Here is a 24,873-nt window from a genome sequence, read left to right on the forward strand (position 1 = left end):
CCCAATGACTGCTCCTTACTTTTCTGCAATTTTCGCCTGGTTTTGAACACTCTACTAAAGGGATCCAACATATATATATTTTTTGTCTTGCTTTTTCCCACTCTATCTGATTGTGTGATTAATCTGTACTGCTGTATGCAATTCATTAACATTGCTTGGGAGTATTTCATTATATGAATATTTCATAATTTATCCATTTTACTGATGGTAGACGTTTTAGTTCATTTAATTTTGTGGCTTTTATGAGTAATTCTGTGAGCATTTGCATTCCATGAGGATGGACATATGTGCTCATTACTGTTTAATATATTCCTAGTAGTAGAATTGCTGGGTCATAGGATATTTGTATGTCACCTTTGGTAGGTGCTGCCAAATGGGTTTCCAAATTATCTGTGATAGTTGCATTCCCACCAGGAGTGAATAAGAGTTTGTTATTTATTTGGTATTTATCAGTTTTTTAAAAAATTGAGATATAAAATACATACAGTGAGATTTGTATAGTAAACAAATTTGAGGTAAACAGCTTGGTGAATTCTTACATGTGTATTCATCTGTGTGTAATCACTTACACAGGCTGAACTCAGGTCATACAATATTTTCATCACCTTGGAGGGTTCTTTTGTTTCTCTTTCTGGTGGCTACCCCCTCACTTCCACAGATCACTAATATTCCTGCGTCTGTCACCATCATTAGCTTTTCCTGTTTTGAATTTCGTATGAAAGGAATCGTACAATATACAATCTTTTGTGCCTGTCTTCTTTCACTCAACATAATGTCTGTGAGAGTCATCTATATTGTCATGTATAGCAGTAGTTTGTTCTTTTATTTTTATTGTTATGTTGTCCTCCGTTATATGATTATAACATGGTTTATTCATCCTGCTTAGATGAATAGGTAGACCTTGATAGACCTTAGCATGCATCTGATTTTCAGTTGGTTATTATAAATAAAGCTCTGTGAACATTCTTTAACAAGTCTTTTGGGCACGTATACACTCATTTGTGTTTGATATTGCTGGATAATAGGGTAGATGTGTATTTAGCATAAATATATCAAACAGTTTCCCAGAGTGCTTCAACCATTTTACACTCTTACCAACACTGATGTTTGTCACTCTCTTAATTATAACCATTCTGCTACTGTATTCACTGTGGTTTTAATTTGTATTTCTCCTGACTAGTAATGATTTGACCATCTTTATATGCTTATTGGTCATTTGATATTGTTTTTTGTGAAATGCCTGTTGAAATCATTTGTCCATTTTTTTTGTTGAGTTGTTTTGGCTTTTTTGTTATTGATTTGTAGGAATTCTTAATATATTCTGGATGTTAGTTTGTTGTTGGTTATTTGTGTTCCTCTCATTTTTTGCCGCTCTGTACACCCTTTCTCACAGAACGTTATCCTTTGATGAGCCAAAGTTCATAGTTTACATGTTGTCTAATTTATTAACCTTTCTCTTTATGGCTGTGGTATTTTGTGTTCTGTATATGAAATTTTTGCCTCTCTCAAAGTCAGGAGCATATTCTCTTAAGTGATCCCTCATAAGATTAATTGTTTTAACTTTCACATACAGATTTGAGTGAGGTAGAAATGAAGATTAATCCCCCCCTAACACTCACACATATGGATAACAGAATGACCCAGCACTGTTTATTGAAAAGACTTCTTTTCTCCCTACTGCTCTTGCAAAGTCTCTTATGTCATAAATCAAGTGTTCGCATTTGTGAGGTTCTTTTTCTGGAGTGTTTATTTGGTTCCAAGTGGTCTATTTGTCTTTTCTTGGCACCGGTACTACACTGTTTTGATTACTGTAACTTGATAACACATGGTCTATTTTTTCCCAGCTTTATTCTACAAGATTGGTTTGGCTGTTGTTGACTCTACATTTTCCTGTAAATTTTCGCTTGTTAGGTGCCCTCCCCCCCACCCCCCGCCGCCAATACAAGCATACTCTCTTTGTCTCAACAAAGAGCTTTCTGGGATGTTGACTGCGATTGCATTAAAATATACAGATCAATTTGGGAAAGTTGACGTCTTTAAACTATTGAGTTTTCCAGTCAATGAACACAGTCTATCCTCCATATTTTTAGGTCTTTTCCTCTTGTATCTTCCTTATATTTTGATATTTTTGATCCTATTATAAATGATGTCATTTAAAATTTTTCATTTTAAATTATATACAGAATTTCATTTCATTGTCACTGGTGTATAGAAATTTAATTATCTTTTCTTTGTAAACTTTTGTTTATACTTAATAGCATGTACCAGATGTACACCTTCATTACTTTTTACATTCTTAACTTGATTATGTGGCTAACTTCCAGATCAAGATGTAGAACATTACCCAGCAGACTTCGTTGTGCCCCCTCCTACTATACTGACTTTGATTACCATATGTTAGTTTAGCCTGTTTTTGAACTTTATAGACGAGTCATACAGTATATATTCTTCTGTCTGGCCTTCTAAAGAATTGTAACTGTAAAATTCATGTACCAGTAGTTTATTGGTTGTCATCCTGTATGATACTCTATTATATGAATATATCACAGTTTATCCGTTCTAATTGTCACTAGACGTTGGGGTTATTTCTAGCTTTTGGCTATCATAAGTAATCCTGCTACAGACGTTCTTGTACATGATTTTTGGTGCGGATATGTTTGCATTTCTATCGAGTGTATAGATGAGTGTTGAATTACTGGGTCATAGTGTATTTACAGCTTCAATTCTAGTAGAAATGACCAGTTTTCCAACCTAGTTATTCCAATTTTCACTCCCCTCGGCAGTGCTTGAGAATTTCAGTTGCTCTGTTTCCTTCTTAACACTAGCTATCATCAGGTTTTATTGTTTTTCTGTTTTAATTTCATTATTTTTGTTATATATTCTATTTTATTTGTGGTGCATTTGCAGGGTTGTATCAGTTTGGTTTTAACTTACAGTTCCCTGATGACTAAAAGTCTTGAACAATTTATTGGCCATTTGGATACTCTGTTTTGTGAAGTGCTTATTCAGATAGCTCATTTTTAACTTATATGTAAGTGATTTTTAGTATAGTGTACATAAAAAACAAAAGCTTCAAGTATACATAGGATACATAAGTTTTAAGTGAAAAAAAAATACACCCGTGTAATTATATCCATTTCATTGGATTGTTTTTATTTTATCGTGTTAATTTGTAAGAGCTCTTTATATATCCTTCATTTCACAAAGTTGGAGTATCAACTTTATTATGTGCTAAATTCCTACATACACTTGGTTTGGTTTCTGAGCTTTCATCCTATTTTATTTACATTTCTTTTTTTAAAACATTCAAAATTTTGTAGGGGTAAAGTGAGACATTTTGGAGAAAAATGATTAGAGAATGGGGCTGGCCCTGTGGCCGAGTGGTTAAGTGCCCGCGCTCTGCTGCAGGCGGCCCAGTGTTTCGTTGGTTCGGGTCCTGGCCGCAGACGTGGCACTGCTCATCAGGCCACGCTGAGGCAGCATCCCACATGCCACAACTAGAAGGACCCACAACAAAGAATATACAATTATGTACCAGGGGGCTTTGGGGAGAAAAAGGAAAAAAATAAAATCTTTAAAAAAAAAAAAATGATTATAGAAACGTATTGACCACTTGAGACTATTATTTTGTGAGTTGTCTCTTTTAGTTGTAATTTTGTACTTTGATGTTATATTAAATGGAGATGACTTTATGACTGCTTTTATTGATATTTTAATTAACTTAATTTTAAATTTAATATTTTAATTTAAAAATAATTTAATTTTAGATATTTTAATTTAATATTTAAATGTAAAAATATTTTTTATTAAATTTAACTGTCAACAATTAAATTTAATTAATACATTTGATTCAATAATTAAAATAATTTTAATATATTAATTTTAATTTGTTTTAATTTGATTATTTTAATAATTTTTTTTGAAATGAACGTTGATGTTTTGGACCATAAAATTTTAACATTCAGTTTTATTGGTTGCATACAGCGAAACTCACAAACTCTGGTTCATTCTTTTTTTTAAATTTTTAAATTTTTTAAAATTATTTTCGGATGTACATCATATTTCGAATTCTGTGTACATTACATCATGTTCACCACCCGAAAACTAATTACAGTGTATCCCCTCACATGTGAGCCTAGTCACCCCTTTTGCCCTCCCTCCTGCCCCCTTCCTCTATGGTAACCACCAATCCAGTCTCCAATGCTATGTGTTTTTTTTGTCATTGTTTTTATCCTCTACTTATGATTGAGAAAGTAGTTTTTAATTTAACAAATATGTGGTCACATACATATAACATAAAATTTACTGTCTTGATCTTTTTTGTGTGTACAATCCAGTATTAAGTGTGTTCACATTGTTGTGCAACCAATCTCCAGAAATTTCCATCTTGTAAAATCTCCGTACACATTAAACCACAACTCCTCATTTTCCCCTCTCCCCAACCCCTGCCAACCATCATTCTGCTCTGTTTGTGTGAATTAGACTACTCTGGATACCTCATGGGAATGGAATCATACTGTATTTGTCTTTTTGTGACTGGCTTATTTCACTTAGCATGTTTTAAGATTCATCAAGGTTGTGGCGTGTTTCAGAATGTCCCCCCCTTTTAAAGGTGAATAATATTTAACTCTGTGTGTATGTATGCATATATATACATACCACATTTTATTTATTTACTCAATTCTTGATGCACTCGTGGATTGCTTCCACCTTTTGAGTATTGTGAATAATGCTACTATGAACATGGCTGTACAAACATCTGTTTGAGTCCCTGCTTTCAATTTTATTGGATATATACCTGGAAATAGATTTCCTGAATTTTATGGTAATTCTACTCTCAATTTTTTTTTTTGAGGAAGGTTAGCCCTGAGCTAACATCTGCTGCCTATCCTCCTCTTTTTGCTGAGGAAAACTGGCCCTGAGCTAACACCTGTGCTCATCTTCCTCTACTTTATATGTGGGACGCCTGCCACACCATGGTTTGATCAGCGCTGCTAGATCCGCTCCTGGGATCCGAACCAGTGAACCCTGCCCTGCCAAAGCAGAGCGCACAAACTTAACCACTGCGCCACTGGGCTGGCCGCTACTTTCTCTTTTTTCCTTTTTAAAGATTTTATTTTTCCTTTTTCTCCCCAAAGCCCCCCGGTAACTAGTTGTATATTTTTAGTTGTGGGTCCTTCTGGTTGTGGCATGTGGGATGCCGCCTCACCGTGCCCCGACAAGTGGTGCCACGTCCGTGCCCAGGCTCTGAACCGGCGAAACCCTGGGCCGCTGTAGTGGAGCACGTGAACTTAACCACTCAACCACGGGGCAGGCTGTATGTCCCCTACTTTCAATTATTTGAGGAACCTCTTCTGTACTGTTTTCCATAGTGGATGTACCATTTTACATTCCCACCAATAGGGCCCAAGGGTTCCAGTTTTTCCATGTCCTCACCAATGCTTGTTATTTTTTTAAAGTTTGGTAGTAGCCATCCTGATGGGTGTAAGGTGATAGCTCATTGTGGTTTTGATTTGCATTTTCCTAATGATTAGTGATGTTGAGTATCTTTTCATATGCTTGTTGACCCTTTGTATATCTTCTTTGGAGAAGTGTTTATTCAAGTTCTTTGCCCATTTAAAAATCAGATTCTTTGTTGTTTTGCTGTTGAGTTGCAGGATTTCTTTATTCTGGATATTAACTTCTTATTAGACATATGGTTTGCAAATGTTTTCTTTCATTCCTTAGTTTGCCTTTTCACTCTGTTGATTGTGTCTTGTGATGCACGGAAGTTTTAAATTTTGATGTTGTCTAGTTTATCTCTTTTTACTTTTGTTGCCTCTGCTTTCTGTGTCAAATCCAAGAAGACATTGCCAAATCTAATGTCAGAAAGCTTTTCCTCTATTTTTTCTTCTGATGCTTATAGTCTTAGGTCTCTGTTTAGCTCTTTGATCCATTTCGAGTTAATTTTTATGTATGCTCTAAGGTAAGGGTCCAACTTTATTCTTTTGCATTTGTGCTCACTTTTTTTAAACACCATTTGTTGAAATGGCTGTCTTTTTCTCCATTGAATGGTCTTGGCACCTGTGTTGAAAATCATTTAACCTTATTTACGAGGGTTTATTTCTGGGCTCTCCTTTTTTCTATTGATCTATATTTATGTCTTTATGCCAGTTCTACACTTTTTGACTACGGAGGCTTTGTATTAAGTTTTGAAATCAGGAAGTGTGAGACTTCCAACTTTGTTCTTTTCTTTAAAGTTTGTTTTGACAATTCAAAGCCCTTTGGAGTTCCATATGAATTTTTCGATTTCTGCAAAGAATCGTCATAGAGATTGTGATAGGGATTGTGTTGAATCTGTAGATCACTTTGGGTAGAATCGACATCTTAACATTATTAAGTCTTCCAATCCGTGAGTCCTTTCCCTTTACTTGTATCTTCTTTAATTTCTTTTACCAGTGTTTGATAGTTTTCAGATTATAAATCTTTCACCTTCTTGGTTAATTCCTCAGTTCTTTATTCTCTTTGATATTATTATAAATGGATTTGTTTTCTTAATTTCCTTTTTGAATTGCTCATTGTTAGTGTATAGAAATGCAACTGATTTTTGAGTGTTGATTTTGTATCATGCAACTTTGCTGTATTTGTTTATTAGTTCTAACTTTTTTTTGTGAAACATTAGGGTTTTTTTGTATAAAAGATCATGTTGTCTGTGAACAGAGATAATTTTACTTCTTCCTTTCCAGTTGGGATGTGTTTTATTTCTTTTTCTTGCCTAATTGCTCTGGCTCAGACTTCAATACCATGTTGAATAGAATTGGCAGAAGTGAGCATCCTTATCTTGTTCCTAATCTTAGAGGAAAAGCTTTCAGTCTTTCACCCTTGAGTACAATATTCATTGTGGGGTTTTCATATGTGGCCTTTATTATGTTGAAGTAGAGTTCTTCTATTCTTAGTTTGTTGAGTGTTTCTATCATGAAAGGGTGTTGAATTTTGTCCAGTTCTTTTTCTGCAATGTTGAGATGATCGTGTGTTTTTTTATGTCCTTCTGTTAATGTGGTGTATTATATTGATGGATTTTTATATGTTGAACCATCCTTACTTTTGAAGCTGATTGTTTTTTTTAAGCTTAATTAATTTTACTTTTTTTGTCTTTGACAGCTAGAAAAAGTCCTACAGCAGGGAGACATTGGAGAATGTGCTGAACCATATATGATTTTCAAAGAAGCAGATGCCACCAAGGTAGAATATCGTGCCTCTCATTTCCCCCACTTTCGTGGTCATTATCAGTCACTCCCCATTTCCCCCAAATTCCCAAACCCAACCCTAAACAACCTCTAAGCTCCCAAATTATACTTTAGGAGAATAGTGTAAAGCATATTAAAGAATTTCACTAATTCATTTTTTCTATTGGCTTACCCACTTTTTTCTTTCTTTATTTCCTTAGTCATCTAGTTTGTGTTGTGTGCTGTGCTGTTCTTTAAAATCTTCCTCACCCCCAAGCTAATTGATTGTTTAAATTTTTTTTTCTCAGAGAGAACTAAGTTAATTCAGTTTAATTCCTAAATAATTACTATTTTCCTATATTTACAAAATAGTGACATTGGTGGAACGTTTCCTAACAAAACACAGTATCCTGGTCCTCTGTCTTGCTATAGATAATTAAGGAATATGGTAAAAATAGAAAATACAATCTTTATTTTGCCATCAGACAACTAATTTCTAGAATTTTGATAAACTTATAAAGCAAAAATAATTGGTGAACAATTGATACCAAATTCCAGGTACCATGAGTTAGCTACAAGAATAACAGGTAGTCTTGGCTCTTTGAACACATCATTTAATAGTTGAAACAGTCAGGAGATGTATGCTTGAGGAATACTGGACAGGGTACCAAAATCTAGAAAATGTTTTGCTTTCTATTTTTCTCAGATTAAGAACAAGGTCTGAGTCTTTTCTGCTAATATAGGTAGCCGAAAATGATGTTCTTCTCTGATCCCTAGTTATCTGGTTGAAATCAGGGTTAAAGTATTCTGGTTTTCCCCAGGTTTACATTTTACAAATTAAATTTTCTGTGTTGTATGTAGCTTGTAGGTATATCTATTACTGTATATACAATATTATAGCAGCTTATTCCGCTCTTCTTACATATTTACATAAGCTAATAGAATTAAGTACACTTGATATCTAGGCTTTTAATTTAAGATTTTATTTTTTTTCCTTTTTCTCCCCAAAGCCCCCCGGTACATAGTTATATATTCTTAGTTGTGGGTCCTTCTAGTTGTGGCATATGGGATGCCGCCTCAGCATGGCCTGATGAGTGGTGCCATGTCTGCACCCAGCATCTGAACCAGCGAAACCCTGGGCCACCGCAGTGGAGCATGGGAACTTAACCACTCAGCCACTGGGCTGGCCCCAATATCTAGGCTTTTAAAGGAGGAACCTATTTTGGAGGTATAATAGATATAGCAATAAACCAGTTAGCTATCCTTCCATCTTTTCCAGCCCTAAGTTCCAAGGTAGGACACTGTCATTAGAATATACCTCACCAAATTCCTATATGGAAGGAGTATGTGAGAGACTTAATATAGGTTTTCACTCTTGGACTGTTGATTGAGTATTGCAGTCCACCTTAGTGTTTGTTTCAGGGATAGCCTAAAAGTTGCAAGCCAGCCTCAAGATGTGTTTCAGATACGCATGTACTGTTTGGACTATTAGTGTTTTTCCAGGAGTTAGTCTTCTTGTAACACTTTTTTTCTTTGCTTCTTTTATTACAACTCGGGGCTTACTTGTTATTGGCCTGTTTGTGTCCCCTACTCCCATGTTATGGTTGCCATAAGTTAGGGATTATTTCAGATGGTTCAACTGCTTCCATCTTTCTAGAATAATAAAATTTAACAAGTCATAACCTAGAATATTTTGTAGTTAGCAGTTGCTGACTAGAACATGGTTATGTTTCCTTTCATAAAATAGTACTTACAATCTATAAGCATGTTTGACACTTTCTCTCTTTTCTTTTCTCCCAAGATGAGATAATCAAAACAGAAATTTCAAAGACTTACTCTACACATGCATTTGTAGAATATGTTGAGTCATTCAGTGGTTAAGATAATACACTGTTAATTAATCTCTGAAAGGTACAGATTGTTTTTCCATCTTTGCTGAGAATTAAGAATTATTAATCTGTTTCTTTAAAATAGGATGAAATAGCCTTTAATTCATTTGTTTTGAGCATAATCATATAATGTATAAAATTTTATTTTGTAGAATAAGGAAAAATTGGAGAAGCTGAAAAGTCAAGCCGATCAGTTTTGCCAAAGACTTGGGAAATATCGCATGCCTTTTGCTTGGACCGCAATCCATTTAATGAATATTGTTAGTAGTGCTGGGAGTTTGGAAAGAGATTCTACGGAGGTAGAAATAAGCACTGGAGGTAAGAGTGTTTTATGTAAAGTATCTCTAAATGTATAATTTTTTTCTTTTTTGTTACATGGCTTGTTTTATTTGTAGACTTTTCAATGTAATGAGGCATAAAAAGGGTTTTCTTTTTCTGCCTTTTTTTCTTTATCAGCTTTATGGAGATGTAATTCACATACCATACGGTTCACTCATTTAAAGTGTATAATTCAGTGTTTTTTGGTATATTCACAAGGTTCTGCAAGCATCACCATAATCTAATTTCGGAACACTTTTGTACTCCTCAGTAGTCACTCTCCATTTTCCCCAAATCCCCAAACCCAACCCTAAATGGTATACTTAGTCTGAATGGATTTACTTATGCTGTCCGTTTTATATCATAGAATTATACAATATGTAGTCTTTTGTGAGTAGCTTCTTTCACTTAGCATAATGTTTTAAAGGTTCATCCATGTTGTAGCACGTGTCAGTATTTCACTTCTTTTTATTGCTGAATAATAGTCCGTTGTGTTGATATACCACATTTTATTTATCCATTCAACAGTTGATAGACATTGAGTTGTTTAAACTTTTTCACTATTATGAGTAATGCTGCAGTGAGCATTCATGTCCAGGCTTTTGTGTGGACATATGTTTTCATTTTTCTTGGATCCATAGCTGGAAATGAAATTGCTGGGTCATATGAGAATTTTATGTTTAACCTTTTGAAGAACTACCAGTCTGTTTTCCAATGTGGCTCCACCATTTAAAAACTCTACTAGCAGTGTATGAAGGTTCCAGTTTCTCCATATTTTTACCAACACTTTTATTAACTGTCCTTTGATTATAGCCATCCTAGTGCAGGTAAAGTAGTATCTCATTGTGGTTTGGATTTGCCTTTCCCTGATAGCAAATGATGTTGAGTATCATTTTGTGTGCATTGGCTATTTGTATAGCTTCTTTGGAGAAATACATAGTCATATCCTTTGCCCATTTTTTAATGGCTTTTTTTTGTCTTATTTTGTTGATGCTCGTTTTTTAAGTGGCTTTTTTGTGTTCTTGTCATTAGGTTGTAACGTTCTTTATATAGTCTAGATTCAAATCCCTTAACTAGTAAAGGACTTACAAATATTTTCTCCCAGTCTGTGGGTTGTCTTTTTACTCTTTTGATGGTATTGTGCAGCACAGAAGTTTTAAATTTTGATGAAGTTCAATTTCTCTGTGTTTTCTTTTATTCTTTTCCTTTTGGTTTTAATATCTAAGAAAGCATTACCTAACCCAACATCAAGATTTACTTGTATGTTTTTAAGACTTTCGTAGTTGTGGGTCTTACATTTGAGTATAATCCACTTTGAGTTAATTTTTGCATGTGATGAGCAGTAGAGGTCCAACTTCATTCTTTTTATGTAGCTGTCTAGTTGTCCCAACACCGTTTCTTGAAAAGACTATGCTTTCCTCATTGAATGGTCTTGGCACTCTTGTTGAAAATCAGTTGACTGTAGTTGTATTGGTTTATTTCTGGACTCTCAGTTCTATTCCATTGATTTATATGTCTTAGCTTATGCTTGTACTGTAGTGTCATTATTATTTTAGCTTTGCAGTAATTTTTGAAATAGGAAAGAGTGAATCCTCAATCTCATTATCCTTTTTCAAGATATTTTTGTCTATTTTGAGTCCTTGTATTTTCATATGAAGTTTAGGATCAGCTGACAATTTCTGCACAAAGGCAGCTGAAATTTTGATAGGAATTACATTGAATCTGGAGATCAATTTGGAGCGTATTGCCTTCTTAACAGTATTAAGTCTTCCAATCCATGAAATGTTTTTCCATCCATTTATTTAGATCTTAATTAATTAATTAATTAATTATTTTTGGTGAGGAAGATTGGCCCTGAGCTAGTATCTGTTGCCAGTCTTTCTCTTTTTTGCTTGAGAAAGATAGTCCCTGAGGTTTCATCTGTGACCGTCTTCCTTTATTTGTGTGTGGGACACCACCACAGCATGGCTTGATGAGTGGTGTGTAGGTCCGTGCTGGGAACCAAACCTGTGAATCCCAGACTGCCGAAGCGGAGTGCATGGACTTAACCACCATGCCACCAGACCATCCCCTAAATTTTTTTATTGGTGTTTTGTGTTTTTCAGTACAAGTCTTACCCTTCTCTTGTTTAAATTTATACCCAAGTATTTTATTGGTTTTTGATGCTGTTTTAAATGGAATTGTTTTCTTAATTTCATTTTCAGAATGTTCATTTCTAATGTATAGAAATACAATTGAGTTGAATATTGATCTTATACTTTGAAACCTTTTTGAACATGTTTATTAATTGTAGTTGTTTTTTTTTCTTTCCTTGATTCTTTAGGATTTTCTATATACAAGATCATGGCATTTGCAAATAAAAATAGGTTGACTTTTTTCCTTTCCAACCTGGATGTCTTTTATTTCTTTTTCTTTTCTAATTATCTCGACTAGAATCTTCTATATAATATTAAATAGAAGTGGCAAGAGTGTGTGTCCTTGTCTTGTTCCTGACCTGAGGGGAAATACATTCAGTCCCTTGCCATCAAGCATGCTGTTTGCTGTAGGTTTTCGTAGATATAATTTAGTAGGTTGAGGAAGTTCCCTTCTATTCCTAACGTTTTGAGTATTTTTTTCGTGAAGAGATGTTGGATTTTGTCAAATGCTTTCTCTGCCTTTATCGAGATGATTCATATGGTTTTTGTCCTGTATTCTTTTGATATAGTGTATTGCATTAATTTATTGGTTTTTGGATGTTAAACTAATCTTATATTTCTGGGAGAAGTCCCATTTGGTCATGATACATCCTTTTTTTATATGTGTTGTTAGAGTGCTTCCTAGTATTTTGTTTAGTATTTTTGCTTCTATATTCATAAGGGATATTGGTCTGTAGTTTTTCTTTCTCAGGATGTCTCTCTGGTTCTGGTATCAGGGTAATACTGGCCTCATAGAGTAAGTTGTAAATTGTTCCTTCTGTTTTTTGGAAGAGTTTGTGAAAGATTGGTATTAATTCTTTTGAAAATTTCGAAGAATTCACTAGTGAAGCTGTCTTGGCTTGGTCTTTTCTTTGTGGTAAATTTTTCATTACTAGGTAGATCTGTTTACTTGTTGTAGATCTATTCATATTTTCTCTTTAATTTTGAGACACTTTCAGTACTGTATATATTTCTAGAATTTTGTTCATTTCACCTAATTATCTAATTGTTATATATCTGTTGACCTACAGTTATTCATAGTATTGCAATATAATCCTTTTGCTTTCTCAGGTCTGATGTTCCCTCTTTCATTCCTGATTTTAGTAATTTGAGTCTTTTCTGTTTTTTCTTCATCAGTTTGGCTGTTGTTTTTTAAATTTTATCTTTTGAAGAATTTGGTTTCATTGATTTTTTTCTGTTGTTTTTCTAGTTTCCATTTCATTTGTTTCCACTCAGTTGTTGTCTTTCTTTGTAGGCTTTCTAATGCTTGCTTTGGGTTTAGTTTTCTCTTCTTTTCCTAGTTGTTTCTTAAAATGTAAGGTTGTTACTGAGTTCAGATATTTCTTCTTCTTGTTTTTTGTGAGGAAGATTGTCCCTGAGCTAACATCTTTGCCAGTCTTTCTCTGTTTTGCATGTTGGACACTGCCACAGCATGGCCCAATGAGCAGTGCATAGGTCCACGCCCGGGATCCAAATTCTGCAAACCCTGGGTTGCTGAAGTGGAGTGTGCGAACTTAACCACTACACCACTGGGCCAGCCCCCTCTTCTTTCTTAACATAGGCATTTTCAGCTGTAAATTTCCCTCTGAACACTGCTTTAGTGATATCCCATGTGCTTTGGAATGCTGTGTTTTCATTTTCATACATCTTAAGGATTTTGTGATTCCCCTTGTTATTTCCTTTTTGACCTTGGGTTATTCAAGAGTGTGCTGTTTAACTTCGACATGTTTATGAATTTCCCAAATTTTTTTCTTTTACTGATTTATAGTTTAATTCCGTTGTTCTTGGAGAACATATTTTATATGATTTCAGTACTTTTGAATTTATTGTATTTTGTTTTATGGCTTAGGTAGTATGTAGTCTATCTTGGAGAACGTCCTGTGGGTGCTTGAGAAGAATGTGCATTCTGCTTTTGCTTAGTGGAGTAAACTGTAGATGTCTGTTAGGTCTAGTTTGTTTAGAATTTTGTTTGTCTTCTATTTCCTTGTTGATCTTCAACATAGTTATTCTGTTGGTTTTGAATAATAGGATTCTCCTGCAAAGATTTTGAATGCAAAGTTATCTTAAAATTCTGGTTCAAACTCAAGTGCTAAGACCGAGGGACCATTATATGGTGACTAAAATTTCCATTTTGTGAATATTTTCTAGTAAATGCATACATAGTTCCTCTGTAGCCGCTCTTCATAGCTCATCTTTGGTCACATGCATAATATGTGTGTGGTAGAAACTTATTTTACCCTGGAAAAGTTTTAAGAAGAGAACCAGAAGATTTAGGTGTAGTGCTTCCTTACCCATCTGTCCAGAGCGAAATTCTACTATTACCAGTATGTTGAGTGGATAATTTTCAACGTTAGTGGATTTTTTCCTTTGTTTGGAAAGTTACCTTAAAACGATCTTTAAATATTATGAAAATGAATATCTTTCTCTTTCTTTTTTTTCTTGGTAGAACGAAAAGGGTCTTGGTCAGAAAGGAGGAATTCTAGTATTGTTGGCAGACGATCACTGGAAAGGACAACAAGTGGAGATGATGCTTGTAACTTGACCAGCTTTCGACCTGCTACTCTCACAGTGACAAATTTTTTTAAGCAGGTATTGTTCTGTCATGTAGGAATTCTAGGGGGCTGTTGGACATAAGTTTCTTTTGCTTTCAGAAAAATCATAGTACATGTAACAATTGATATGATTTCAAGAAATTTTTAAAAACTTTAAGAATAAAAAGAATAATAATTAATATTATATTATATATTTATTTAGATGTTGACCTTGATTAATAATGCATCAAAATCAGTCCACATCTGTATCCTATTTCTTAATTGTAGTGTTTTAAGTTTTCTCAAACACTGATGGTTTTTCTTAATCAGAGTGAGTGTGTGGTTACATCCTCACCCAAGTTTTTTTCACCTAGTGTACCACATCCATGGCATATGGAATAGAGCTTTCAGGCCCTACTAGGGTATTTCTGTGCTAAAATGAAACTAGTGTAATTTTCTTTCTTTTTTTTTTTTTTTGCTGAGGATGATGCACCCTGAGCTGATATCTGTGCCAGTCTTCCTCTGTTTTTTCTAAGTTGGTTGCTACCTCAGCATGGCCACTGATGAGTAGTGTAGGTCTACTCCTGGGAACCAAACACGGGCCACTGAAGCAGTGTGTGCTAAGCTTAACCACTCGGCCACGGGGCCAGCCCCAACAGTCAGCATTATTTTTATAGATCTAAGAAGTTCTTAATCAAAGATATTTTATTTTTGCAAGTATGTTCCCTATACTTCAAATCATGAGTCAAATCAATAGTTTTCAAATGTTGGTCATGATCCATTAATGGTAATGGAAATTTAGTAGATAACAACCAAATTTAAAAAAAAAACCTAGTAGAATAGAAAAATAGTAGTGCATTGCACAGAGTGAGGTTAAATATTGCTTTAGTGAAATTTTTTCCCTAAGTTTTGTGTGAGTGCATGCGTGTGTGTATGTGCATATTGGATTTTGATATAAAATGGATTCTTTTTTTAAAAGATTTAATTTTTCCTTTTTCTTCCCAAAGCCCCCAGTACATAGATGTATATTTTTCGTTGTGGGTCCTTCTGGTTGTGGCATGTGGGACGCCGCCTCATCATGGCCTGATGAGCAGTGCCATGTCCACGCCCAGGATCCGAACCGGCAAAACCCTGGGCCGCCGAAGGTGGAGCACATGAACTTAACCACTCAGCCACGGGGCCGGCCCCTAAAATGGATTTTATACTGTGAATCAAAATCAGAACATTTTGAAAGTCTTTGTCTTGAGTAACCAGATAACCAGAACCATGTAAGAATGGGATAAAATTTATATTAGCATGACAAACTGGAGGAGGGTCTCATACACGTATTTTGGAGCAGATTAAAGGAAATTGCTAAGTATTGTTTCAAAATTTCTCCTTTTGAGGTGTTATTCTAAATAGGAGGAGGAAATCTGGTCTAATGACATGTTATAACCTGAGAGGACAAGGGTTTAGGGCAGGATGTGCTATGAATTGACAGCAATCTGCTTGAAGCCCCTTTCACAGTTACATATCAATAGCATTCATAGGCAGCTGCTCTGAGAGACTCTAATGGAAAATAAAGCAGGTGAGAAGTGTCTGAAGGGATAAGGGCCTTTTTATTATTGACAGCAGTACAAGAAAGAGTCTAGAAAAGGTCTCAGTGTTCCATGGGTGAGGTGATAGGCCAAGTGTAGCCATGGAGACAGGGCAGTAGATTTACTGATACGGTGACACAACCTGGCAGCTATGACGTTACTCTCCTTCTGCTTCTTCAGCTGCTACATCACTTCTGCCAATGTTTCCACAGCTCTTTTTTCATTTCCTCATCCTGCTTTTTTATTGAACTGGTATTGTAAACTTAAATCAACAAGTCATCCATCCACCCACCCACCTATTTATTCAACAGATATTTTTTGAGCGTTCACCATGTACTGGACACTATGTTGGAGACTGGTAACTGGAGATTAGCACAAAGTGATTGTGAAAACTTTAAAATGAATGAGTGCTGGAAACATGGAGCAATAGAAATCTTTTACACTTTGTACAGTTCTGTATTTTTTTAAGTATTGGCATGTACAATTTTATAAGTATTTTTAAATACCTAGAATATTCTGCATCAGGCAAATGCAAATTAAGTAAAAAGCAGAGATTACAGTTTTAATGAAGGAGAATTTAATGCACAAGTTTCTCCTAAATGAGATCTAGAAGGCAGTTTTTTTTTTTTTTCTGATTGATGGGAAATTATTGTACACAATTGGGATATGGTAATCAGTAGTGTTTATGTACAGATTTGAAATGTGTCAAGCTGAAATTATTAGAAATACGTTGAGTTTTAAAACCAAAATCAAACCCACATGTTAGTTTCAAGGACTTTTGTTCTTTCTGTTGACGAGTATGTAAGTTATTTATTGCTTCAGGAGAACACAACAGTAAACATGCAGTGTGGAGAAGGGAGTGTCAGAGGCTCATTCACATGTTTGGAGGTTCACTGGGGTTAGCTGATCTCACCTTACTTCTATTGGGAAGACTCTTCCCATGTCTTTCAGCTTCTACTCTCATCTTGTGGCAGGCTAGTTTGGCCATGTTCTCATAGCAGTGGCAGAAGTTCAAGAGAGAGGGCAAGCTCACTTGTGCACATGCTTTTCAAGTCAATCATATTTGCTTATGGGACAGAACAAGTCACCTGGCCAAGCCTGGGGAGGGAATTATACAGACAGGGAGTAAAGAATGGAGGCCAGTGATATAAACAATTTAACAAGTTGATTAGGCAGAAATAATGTAGTCTAGAGATAATCTGAATGTATTATAAATAAGGACCATTTAAAGATCTATATTCTGTACTCAGAAGAGAATATACTGTTTTGGCAATTGATGGAACATTTATAAAAATTAGTTATATATTAGATCACTAAAAAAATCTTCATAAAGTCACATTCTCTAACCATAACTCATTAAAACTGAAAACTATTTATAAAAGTATTAACAGAAATCTCCAACCACTTAGAAATTAAGAACCAATTTTCTAAATAATGGAATAAAAAAAGATCAATTATGTCTTAGAAAGTAATAGTCAACAAATGGGATGTACCTCAAGGTGAGTGCACAGAAATGAAGTAACCTTAAGAAAAGGACAATATATAAACTATGTAGTAAAGACAATAAGATAACAAGTTCAGGAGGTTTAGGTTAATCTAAAAGCAGACTCTCGACTAAAAGAATAAATTAATCCAGGCTTATTTTAATTGTAAGAAAAATGTTACATTAAATTGAAAATTTTGTATTAATTAGCTATGGTTCGATTTTCTTTCCTTTTTTTTGTCTCTTTTCCAATTGATAGAAGTCTTTTCAGAGTTTTCTTTCTGGTCTTAATATCAGTATAGTTGTCCTTTTCTTTAAGAGTAGTTTTTTGTTGGGGCAGCCCTGTGGCATAGTGGTTAAATTTGTCACACTCTGTGACCCGAGTTTGTGGGTTTGGATCTCGAGTGCAGACCTACACCACTCATCAGCCATGCTGTGGCAGTGACCCTCATATAAAGTGGAAGAAGAGGGCCTGGCCTGGTGGCGAAGCAGTTAAGTTCATGTGTTCCGCTTTGGCAGCTCAGGGTTTGCCTGTTCAGATCCTGGGTGCAGACCTATGCACCACTCGTCAAGCCATACTGTGGCAGGCGTCTCACATATAAAGTAGAGGAAGATGGGCATGGATGTTAGCTCAGAGCCAATCTTCTCAGTAAAAAGAGGAGGATTGACAGCAGATGTCAGCTCAGGGCTAATCTTCCTTAGCAAAAAAAAAAAAGAGTGGTTTTGGGGCCAGCCCCATGGCAAGTGGTTAAGTTCACGTGTTCCACTTTGGTGGCCCAGGGTTTTGCTGGTTCAAATCCTGGGCCTGGACATGGCACCACTCATCAAGCCATGCTGAGGCAGCATCCCACATGCCACAACTAGAAGGACGCACAACCAAAAATACACAACTATGTACTGTGGGGCTTTGGAGAGAAAAAGGAAAAATAAAAAATTCTTGAAAAAAAAAAAAGTAGTTTTTACTTGTTACTTCTTTTTTTTCTTTTTCAAATTTAGCCAATGCTGTATATTTTGCATTTGAGAAATTTGGTGATAAAAAGTTGAAAAGGCAATTATAAATGAAAATGTAACAGATTTATAAGACTGTCATATAAATATGTATGTCTCTTTTATGTCTATATTCTTATTTTTCTTTTTTCCTTTTCATCTATCTACCTCTAACTTGTGTTAATTTTTTATATTTTATTGTCCTGTAATACCTTATAAGACATAAATAATGGGCTATAAATAAATATGTAAAATTAAAAAATAGATACCAGTATCATAACTCTTAATAGCATTTGGAAACATTAAAAAGAAGGAAATGTCTGCATATTTATTTTCAATCATAATTATATCAATTTAATTTTACTTTTTATTCTGACTAAGTTGAAGAAGGGCAGGATTGTTAAAAGGTATATAAATTTATTTTCAATCTACTATATTTGTTTTATCCAATGCTTTTTCATCTGTCTTTAAAATTAGGAAGGAGACCGCCTAAGTGATGAAGATCTGTACAAATTCCTTGCTGATATGAGAAGGCCATCTTCTGTTTTACGACGACTAAGACCTATTACAGGTATTTAATAATTTTGAGTAGACACGATTACAATTATCATCACTAATATATTGTATTGTTTGTAACTACTTACTCCTTTTTTTACCTATCTGGCCCATATGTCTTTCTGTGCTCAATGCCCGTCAGCTTCTTCTTCTCATTAATCTGCTCTCGTGTTGTCTAACAGTTTGGATGCAGGACTCAGCGCCTTTGATAATTTGAGTACTGAAATGAGAACGGTGAATAATATTGTGGCTTGAAATTATTTTCTAGAGGAAAAGAAAATGTACATGGAATGGTAAATGTTCAGAAACAGATTCATGTTATGATCAGCGCAAACCATTCCAGAGTAAAACTGTTTTGAAGTTTGTCAACTTTAAATTAAATCATTTAACCTTTGAAATGTTGGCTTGTTCCTGTACTAGATCCCTCTCTCTCTGTTTTTTTCTTCTTTTTTATTTCTTCCTTCCTTCACTTTCACTCAGTAGGCATTTATTATTCTATATGCATTTATGTCTGTATCAGTAATTTATAACTTTGAGGCTTGGCAAAATGAAATAATTTAGAAGTCTGAGGTGATAGTAATTTTGGTTTCTTCCCAGACTTCTTGTAATAATAGGATCTAAATTCGTCCAACAACATTTTTAACATAAAAGTTTTATTTGTTATGTTTACATTGTTTTTATAATATATTTTTCTATGCAGCTCAGCTGAAGATAGACATTTCTCCTGCACCTGAAAATCCCTATTATTGCCTAACCCCAGAACTGCTTCAGGTGAAGCTGTACCCTGACAGTAGAGTTAGACCAACTAGAGAAATTTTGGAATTTCCTGCCAGGGATGTCTATGTTCCAAATACGACTTACAGGTAACACATTTTAATTTTGGAGAATTCTGAAATAATGTACTGTATATTCTATTATTAAAGTAGAATTAGAATGAAACTCTCCAAAAATCTTTTGTAGCTTTGTTACTTATTCCATTTCCTACTTCATGATTTTATTAATAGCTGTAATATATTAAGTTTTTACTGTGTGCCAAGTATAATGTTAATTACCTTACATATGGTGTCTTACTCAGTCTTCAGAGCTTGAGGTAGGTGTTGCCTTCATTTGAGAAGTGAGTGAACTGAGGGATAGAGAGGTTAAGTTTACTTTAGTGTGGTGGAGCTAGCGTTTGAATTGTGGGCTGTTAGATTAAAACACTTGAACTCAGTTGTTTTATTTCATCAAATGTTCTTACTAACAGAATCTAGCATTACACATGAACCAAATTTATGTGTCTGAACTATGTTCTAACAGTTGAATCAACAGTATTTGGTGAGTATCCGTTATCCAAAGAGTTCTTGTTGGATACAGCTTTTTAGGCTGGACACTACACAGTTCCAGGGGTACCATTTGCATATCCTCCTTATGAACGATGCTTCCTTTATTTGTGAATGCTGAGACCATGACTTGACCTGTCTGTGAGGATACCCAAAAGGGCAGCTTGGACAGAAGATTCTAACCCAGACTTCCCTACTTAGTATATTTCGCCACCATTTACCCAGTTCTGGAGGACAAAATTTTGGGAATCAAAATGATTTCTCTCCTTTTCTTGCTCTTCACATTTTCTCCTCCATGTTTTGTAGGCTGTACTTTCAAAATGTATCCTGAATCCAATACTTCTTAGCTCCTCTACCTTTAAAACTCTAGTCTAAGTCACCATCTAGAGCAGCGCTGTCAAATAGAGATATAATGGGGACCACAGTTGTAGTTTAACATTTTATAGTTGCTACATTAAAAAAATAAAAAGAAACTAGTGAAATTAATTTTGATTATGTGTTATTTAACCCAATATATCTAAAATATTATCATTTCAACATGGAATAAATATGAAAAATTATTGAGATATTTTACTTTTTTCTCTCCTATTGAAAGCCTTCAAAATCTGGTGTGTATTTTATACTTAAAGCACATCTCAATTCAGATGAGCCACATTTCAAATGCTCACTAGCCCCATGGGGCTTGAAGCTGTCATATTGGACAGCTGCTGATCTTGAAATTGGTATACCTTTCTAATTTGATCATCTTATTTCTGTTTCTGCCTCAGTCAGTTCTCAACATTGCAGCCAGAGAGATTTTTAAAAGTTATAAATCCGATCATTCATTCCTGTGTCTAGAAGTCTCCATTGGCTTCCATTACAAGCCAAAAAAGAATGAATTTTTTATAATAGTCACTAACACTCAAAATAGTCTGACTCCTATCTTTGCCAATAATTTCATATCCTAACTCTGCTTTGCTCATTTCACTTTAGCCTCAGTAGCTTTTTTGTTCGTCCTTGAACGAACAAAATTTAGTTCTGCCCATGGCTTTTCCATTTGTTCTTCTCTTTTCTTGTAATGTTTTCCCCTAGACCTTTACAGGGTTTTTGATTCCACTACAAGAAAATCCACTGCTTCCCTCCTCCAGCTCTTTCCCGTCTTTGTGTTTCTCATTATCTGGCATTATAATGTGTAGTTCCAGCATCATTTTTTGTTTTTCTCATTAGAGTGTAATTACTGTAAAGGACAGGAACTTGTCTATTTTGTTTACCATTTAATCTCCAACTTTTAGAATAGTGTCTTAGCAAGTAGAAGGCACACAGTAAATATTTATTCAGAGAGTTAAGAAATAAGAAACTAATATGAGAATGGGATTCACAGTCATATAGATATAGATGTCATTTCTGACTCCCCTGTTTACTATTTGGGTGACTTAGGACAAGTTACTTAATTTATTGGCCACTCAATTTTCTTATTAATAAAGCATGAGATACTAATACTTGTCTTCTCTTTGTGAGGGTACAGAGCACAAAGCATAGCATGTAATTGGCACTTAATGTGAATAAAATTCCTGGAAGATAGGCTAAAGAAAATATATATTGCTTTTAAAAGAAACAAAATAATATAAATTGTTCTCCTACAAATTATGTATTACTAGTTAAAAGGACATGGAAGGAAGAAATGATTGTATAGTCCAAGATTTGTATTGAACAATTTAGGTGTAATCACCTCTGCCTCTTATCTAGTATAGGAATCTCATCTAGAGCATGCCTAACTTGTATTTATCTATCCTGCCTCTGCTTGCATTATTTTGGAGACAAAGAAAATGGAAATTGGGCACTTTGGTCTTTTCTTTAATTTTTCTGCTTGTTTTACACCTTTATATTTTTTGAAAGAATTGTATGAATATACTGAAAGTTTATAGTATCGTAAGGCTTAAAATTAAAAACAGAGATTCTTCATTTTACTGCTACCAACATTTCACTACCCTGATGTCTCATCTTCAGTGTCAATCACTAACTCTTTTGCTCCTTATTTTGATATTTTACTTCTTGTTTCTAAATAACATATTCAGTGCTGCTATTTATTGATTTTTTTCAGCTTTAAACAATATCTATTTACTATTATAGAAGATGAAGATTTAACTCTTACATCCTCCTCCCTAAAAAGTACATATACTTGTCATCTCTTCCAAATAAAGTTATATCCCAGTTTTTCACTAAATCAATGTTAATTTTCTTTTATGTTTTTGATTATTATATAACTGGTTTTGCAGCTGAGCCATGTAGGTTTCTATGATTTGACTCCCTCATTTATTTTATATAGCTTTTAATTTTCCTTGGAGTAGTGACATGATTTCTTTTCCCTGCTTTTCTATGTGTTATCACTAAAACTCTCTGTCAGGCTTCTTGTAGTACAGTAACTACATCAGATAATCAATCATTTCCCTCTTGTAGCTTCCTTAGCCCCCCTTAAACTACAATTTAAGTTAGTACAGCAGGGGAGGTTTTCCAGGCCACTAGGCTTACTGTACAGTTGTCACCTTGGGGCCTATTTACCATTATCTCGGAAACTCACTTTGTATTTCTTCTGCAATGGAATCCTTATTTTCCAGATACTTTTCTTTCTTCGTTTACCCATTTCACTGAAGAACCTTCAGTATCTTCTTGAAATAGGGTGTATGGGAATAAATTTTTTGAGACCTTTTATGTCTGATTACTATCTTTATTTTACTGGTACTCCAGAATTGCTAGTTTTGTTGGGTACAGAATTCTAAGTTGTAAATAATTTTTTGTCAGAATTTTGAAAACATGACTCAGCTGTCTTCTGGCTTTATGTGTTGCTTTTGAGTAGTCTAATATTATTCTGATTGCTAATCCTTTGTGTCTTGTTTTTTCTCTTGAGGGGTTTTCTGAGTTGTTTTATCTTTGGTGTTCTGAACTTTCTTGTGATATGCTGATAGGATAACATTTATTTTGTGCTTTATAGTATATAAATTGTTTTCATTTAAGTTGTTTTATTGTGTCATAGGAATCTTATAAATTATATAACCCTGGCAGTATTACTTATTTATCTCCATTTATAGCTAAGAAAAATAAGGCTAAGATTAAGAAACTTATTTAGAGTTGAACTCAGGTCTTATTTTCTATCTTCTTCATCCTTTGGGATAATAGGACAACCAACATTCATAATTATATACAGTATAAATAAAATTAAAATCCTCACTGCTATTTAATTAGTTGCTACATTTTAATTAGAGCAGGCAGAACATTTTTATTTACCTTGTTATTAGCCTCAAAATGTATGTCATTACTTATCTTTGTTTAATAATTTTTTAATAACTTAACAATTGACCTAAGTGTAACATTTGATGGAAATGGCATCCTGGAGTATCATGTCTGTGAAGTAATGGAAACTAGGGCCAAGATAGAAAATCTAGACCAGTTACAAGACTTGAATGGGAGTTGGGTAGAGAGCTTATACCAAGTGAGAAGGCATTTTCCTAAATAAGGTTGCTTATTGTTTTCTCTTAAGTGTGTATCCAATTTTAATGCATCAGGTACCTCCTTCTGGAGGAGATGGAAAAGTTAATACATTAAAAGATTGAAGTGGATTTTATAAATTATAAGTTAGTATGGTTTTGCTGTATGAATTTATGGAAATTGTGTTAACATGTATTAGTAACTATTTAAGATAACTTGTTTATTTGAATTTGCTTTTGGTTTTTGTGATTAATTGCTTTATAATTGGAAGTGTTTAGCTTTAGTAAGGATAATTTATTGTTCAAGAACTATATTTTCTACTCTTGGAGTAAACTTTTCAAGTATAAGAATGAATTTATAGCAAATATTAGCTTGGGAATGACCTTGAGAGATCTTTTAGTGTATCTCAGTGACTTTAGATTGGACTGTATCTAAACACTAACTATAGAGCTGATGCTCATTATTAGTGAAAGTATATTGTAGGGGAAAAGCTTTTTGACAAATGATTCCGTAAATGTGTAAAGAACTATTCTTCTTTCACCATGAGTAAGCTGTTTATTCCCAGAGAATAGAACAGCTAAGCTTGTCAATAAGATGAGGTTTATTCCGACCCACAACTAAAATATACAGCTATGTACTGGGGGGATTTGGGAAGAAAAAGCAAAAAAAAAGAAGATTGGCAACAGTTGTTAGCTCAGGTGCCAATCTTAAAAACAAAATTAGGTTTATTCCTATTAAACATTTATTGAATATGAATACTGCTTTAGGCATTAATATTTTTCATCAAAATAACTTTGTTTCAGGTTAGAATTTTGCATAACCTTTTTTCACCCTGTGTACAGCCTATGACGAACTCATGTAAAATACTTTAACTCATTAACAAACATTGATAAATTGTGATATAGGATGTCAGAGTTACTAAGTGTCTTAGAATGTGGAGATGATCATAGTGCTCTGTTAGTAATACGTTACCAGTGAAAACTGTTGAAGCAGGAAGGAGACATTATTTTGTTTAAAAAAGAGATTAATAGTTTTCTAGTATGCGGTGGCTTCAGAGGAGTAAAGAAAGTTAGGTGTATGAGAATATAGAAGTAGGATTATGGTTACTATATTCTGTTGCTTTCTTTTCCTCTTGTTACTTTTTCGCCAAAAAACTTCCTTTTGGTAAAAAGATACAGTGATTATAAAATTGACTTATGCTTTTAAAAAAATCAACTTATATAAGTAAATAACAGTATTTATGTTACTTGAAATGGCGTGACTATACGCGTATCTTATGAAAATTTGGGAGATGGGTTCCTGTAACCAATATTTTGTAACCATACGTTATTTTTAGAAATTATTTAAAACTAAGAATTGACTGGTTTACCTTC

General features: G+C 34.3%; 1 protein-coding gene across 27 annotated transcripts in view; it reads left to right on the forward strand.

Moving 5' to 3' along the window:
• DOCK7 (dedicator of cytokinesis 7) overlaps positions 1-24,873 on the forward strand; it is a 204,159-nt gene that overhangs the window by 46,394 nt on the left and 132,892 nt on the right. For all 27 annotated transcript variants that reach the window (XR_011532369.1, XR_011532364.1, XR_011532365.1 and 24 more), the window contains exons 10-14: positions 7,141-7,221; positions 9,247-9,412; positions 14,033-14,175; positions 18,642-18,735; positions 19,420-19,582. Coding sequence is in view for 20 of the 27 variants with exons in the window: in XM_070591940.1 (XP_070448041.1) it covers positions 7,141-7,221; positions 9,247-9,412; positions 14,033-14,175; positions 18,642-18,735; positions 19,420-19,582 (647 nt within the window). In the remaining 7 variants the exon portion in view is untranslated. The remainder of the gene's footprint in view (positions 1-7,140; positions 7,222-9,246; positions 9,413-14,032; positions 14,176-18,641; positions 18,736-19,419; positions 19,583-24,873) is intronic.

Source organism: Equus przewalskii, chromosome 24 (genome assembly GCF_037783145.1).
Source record: "Equus przewalskii isolate Varuska chromosome 24, EquPr2, whole genome shotgun sequence".
NCBI classification, from domain to species: domain Eukaryota; kingdom Metazoa; phylum Chordata; class Mammalia; order Perissodactyla; family Equidae; genus Equus; species Equus przewalskii.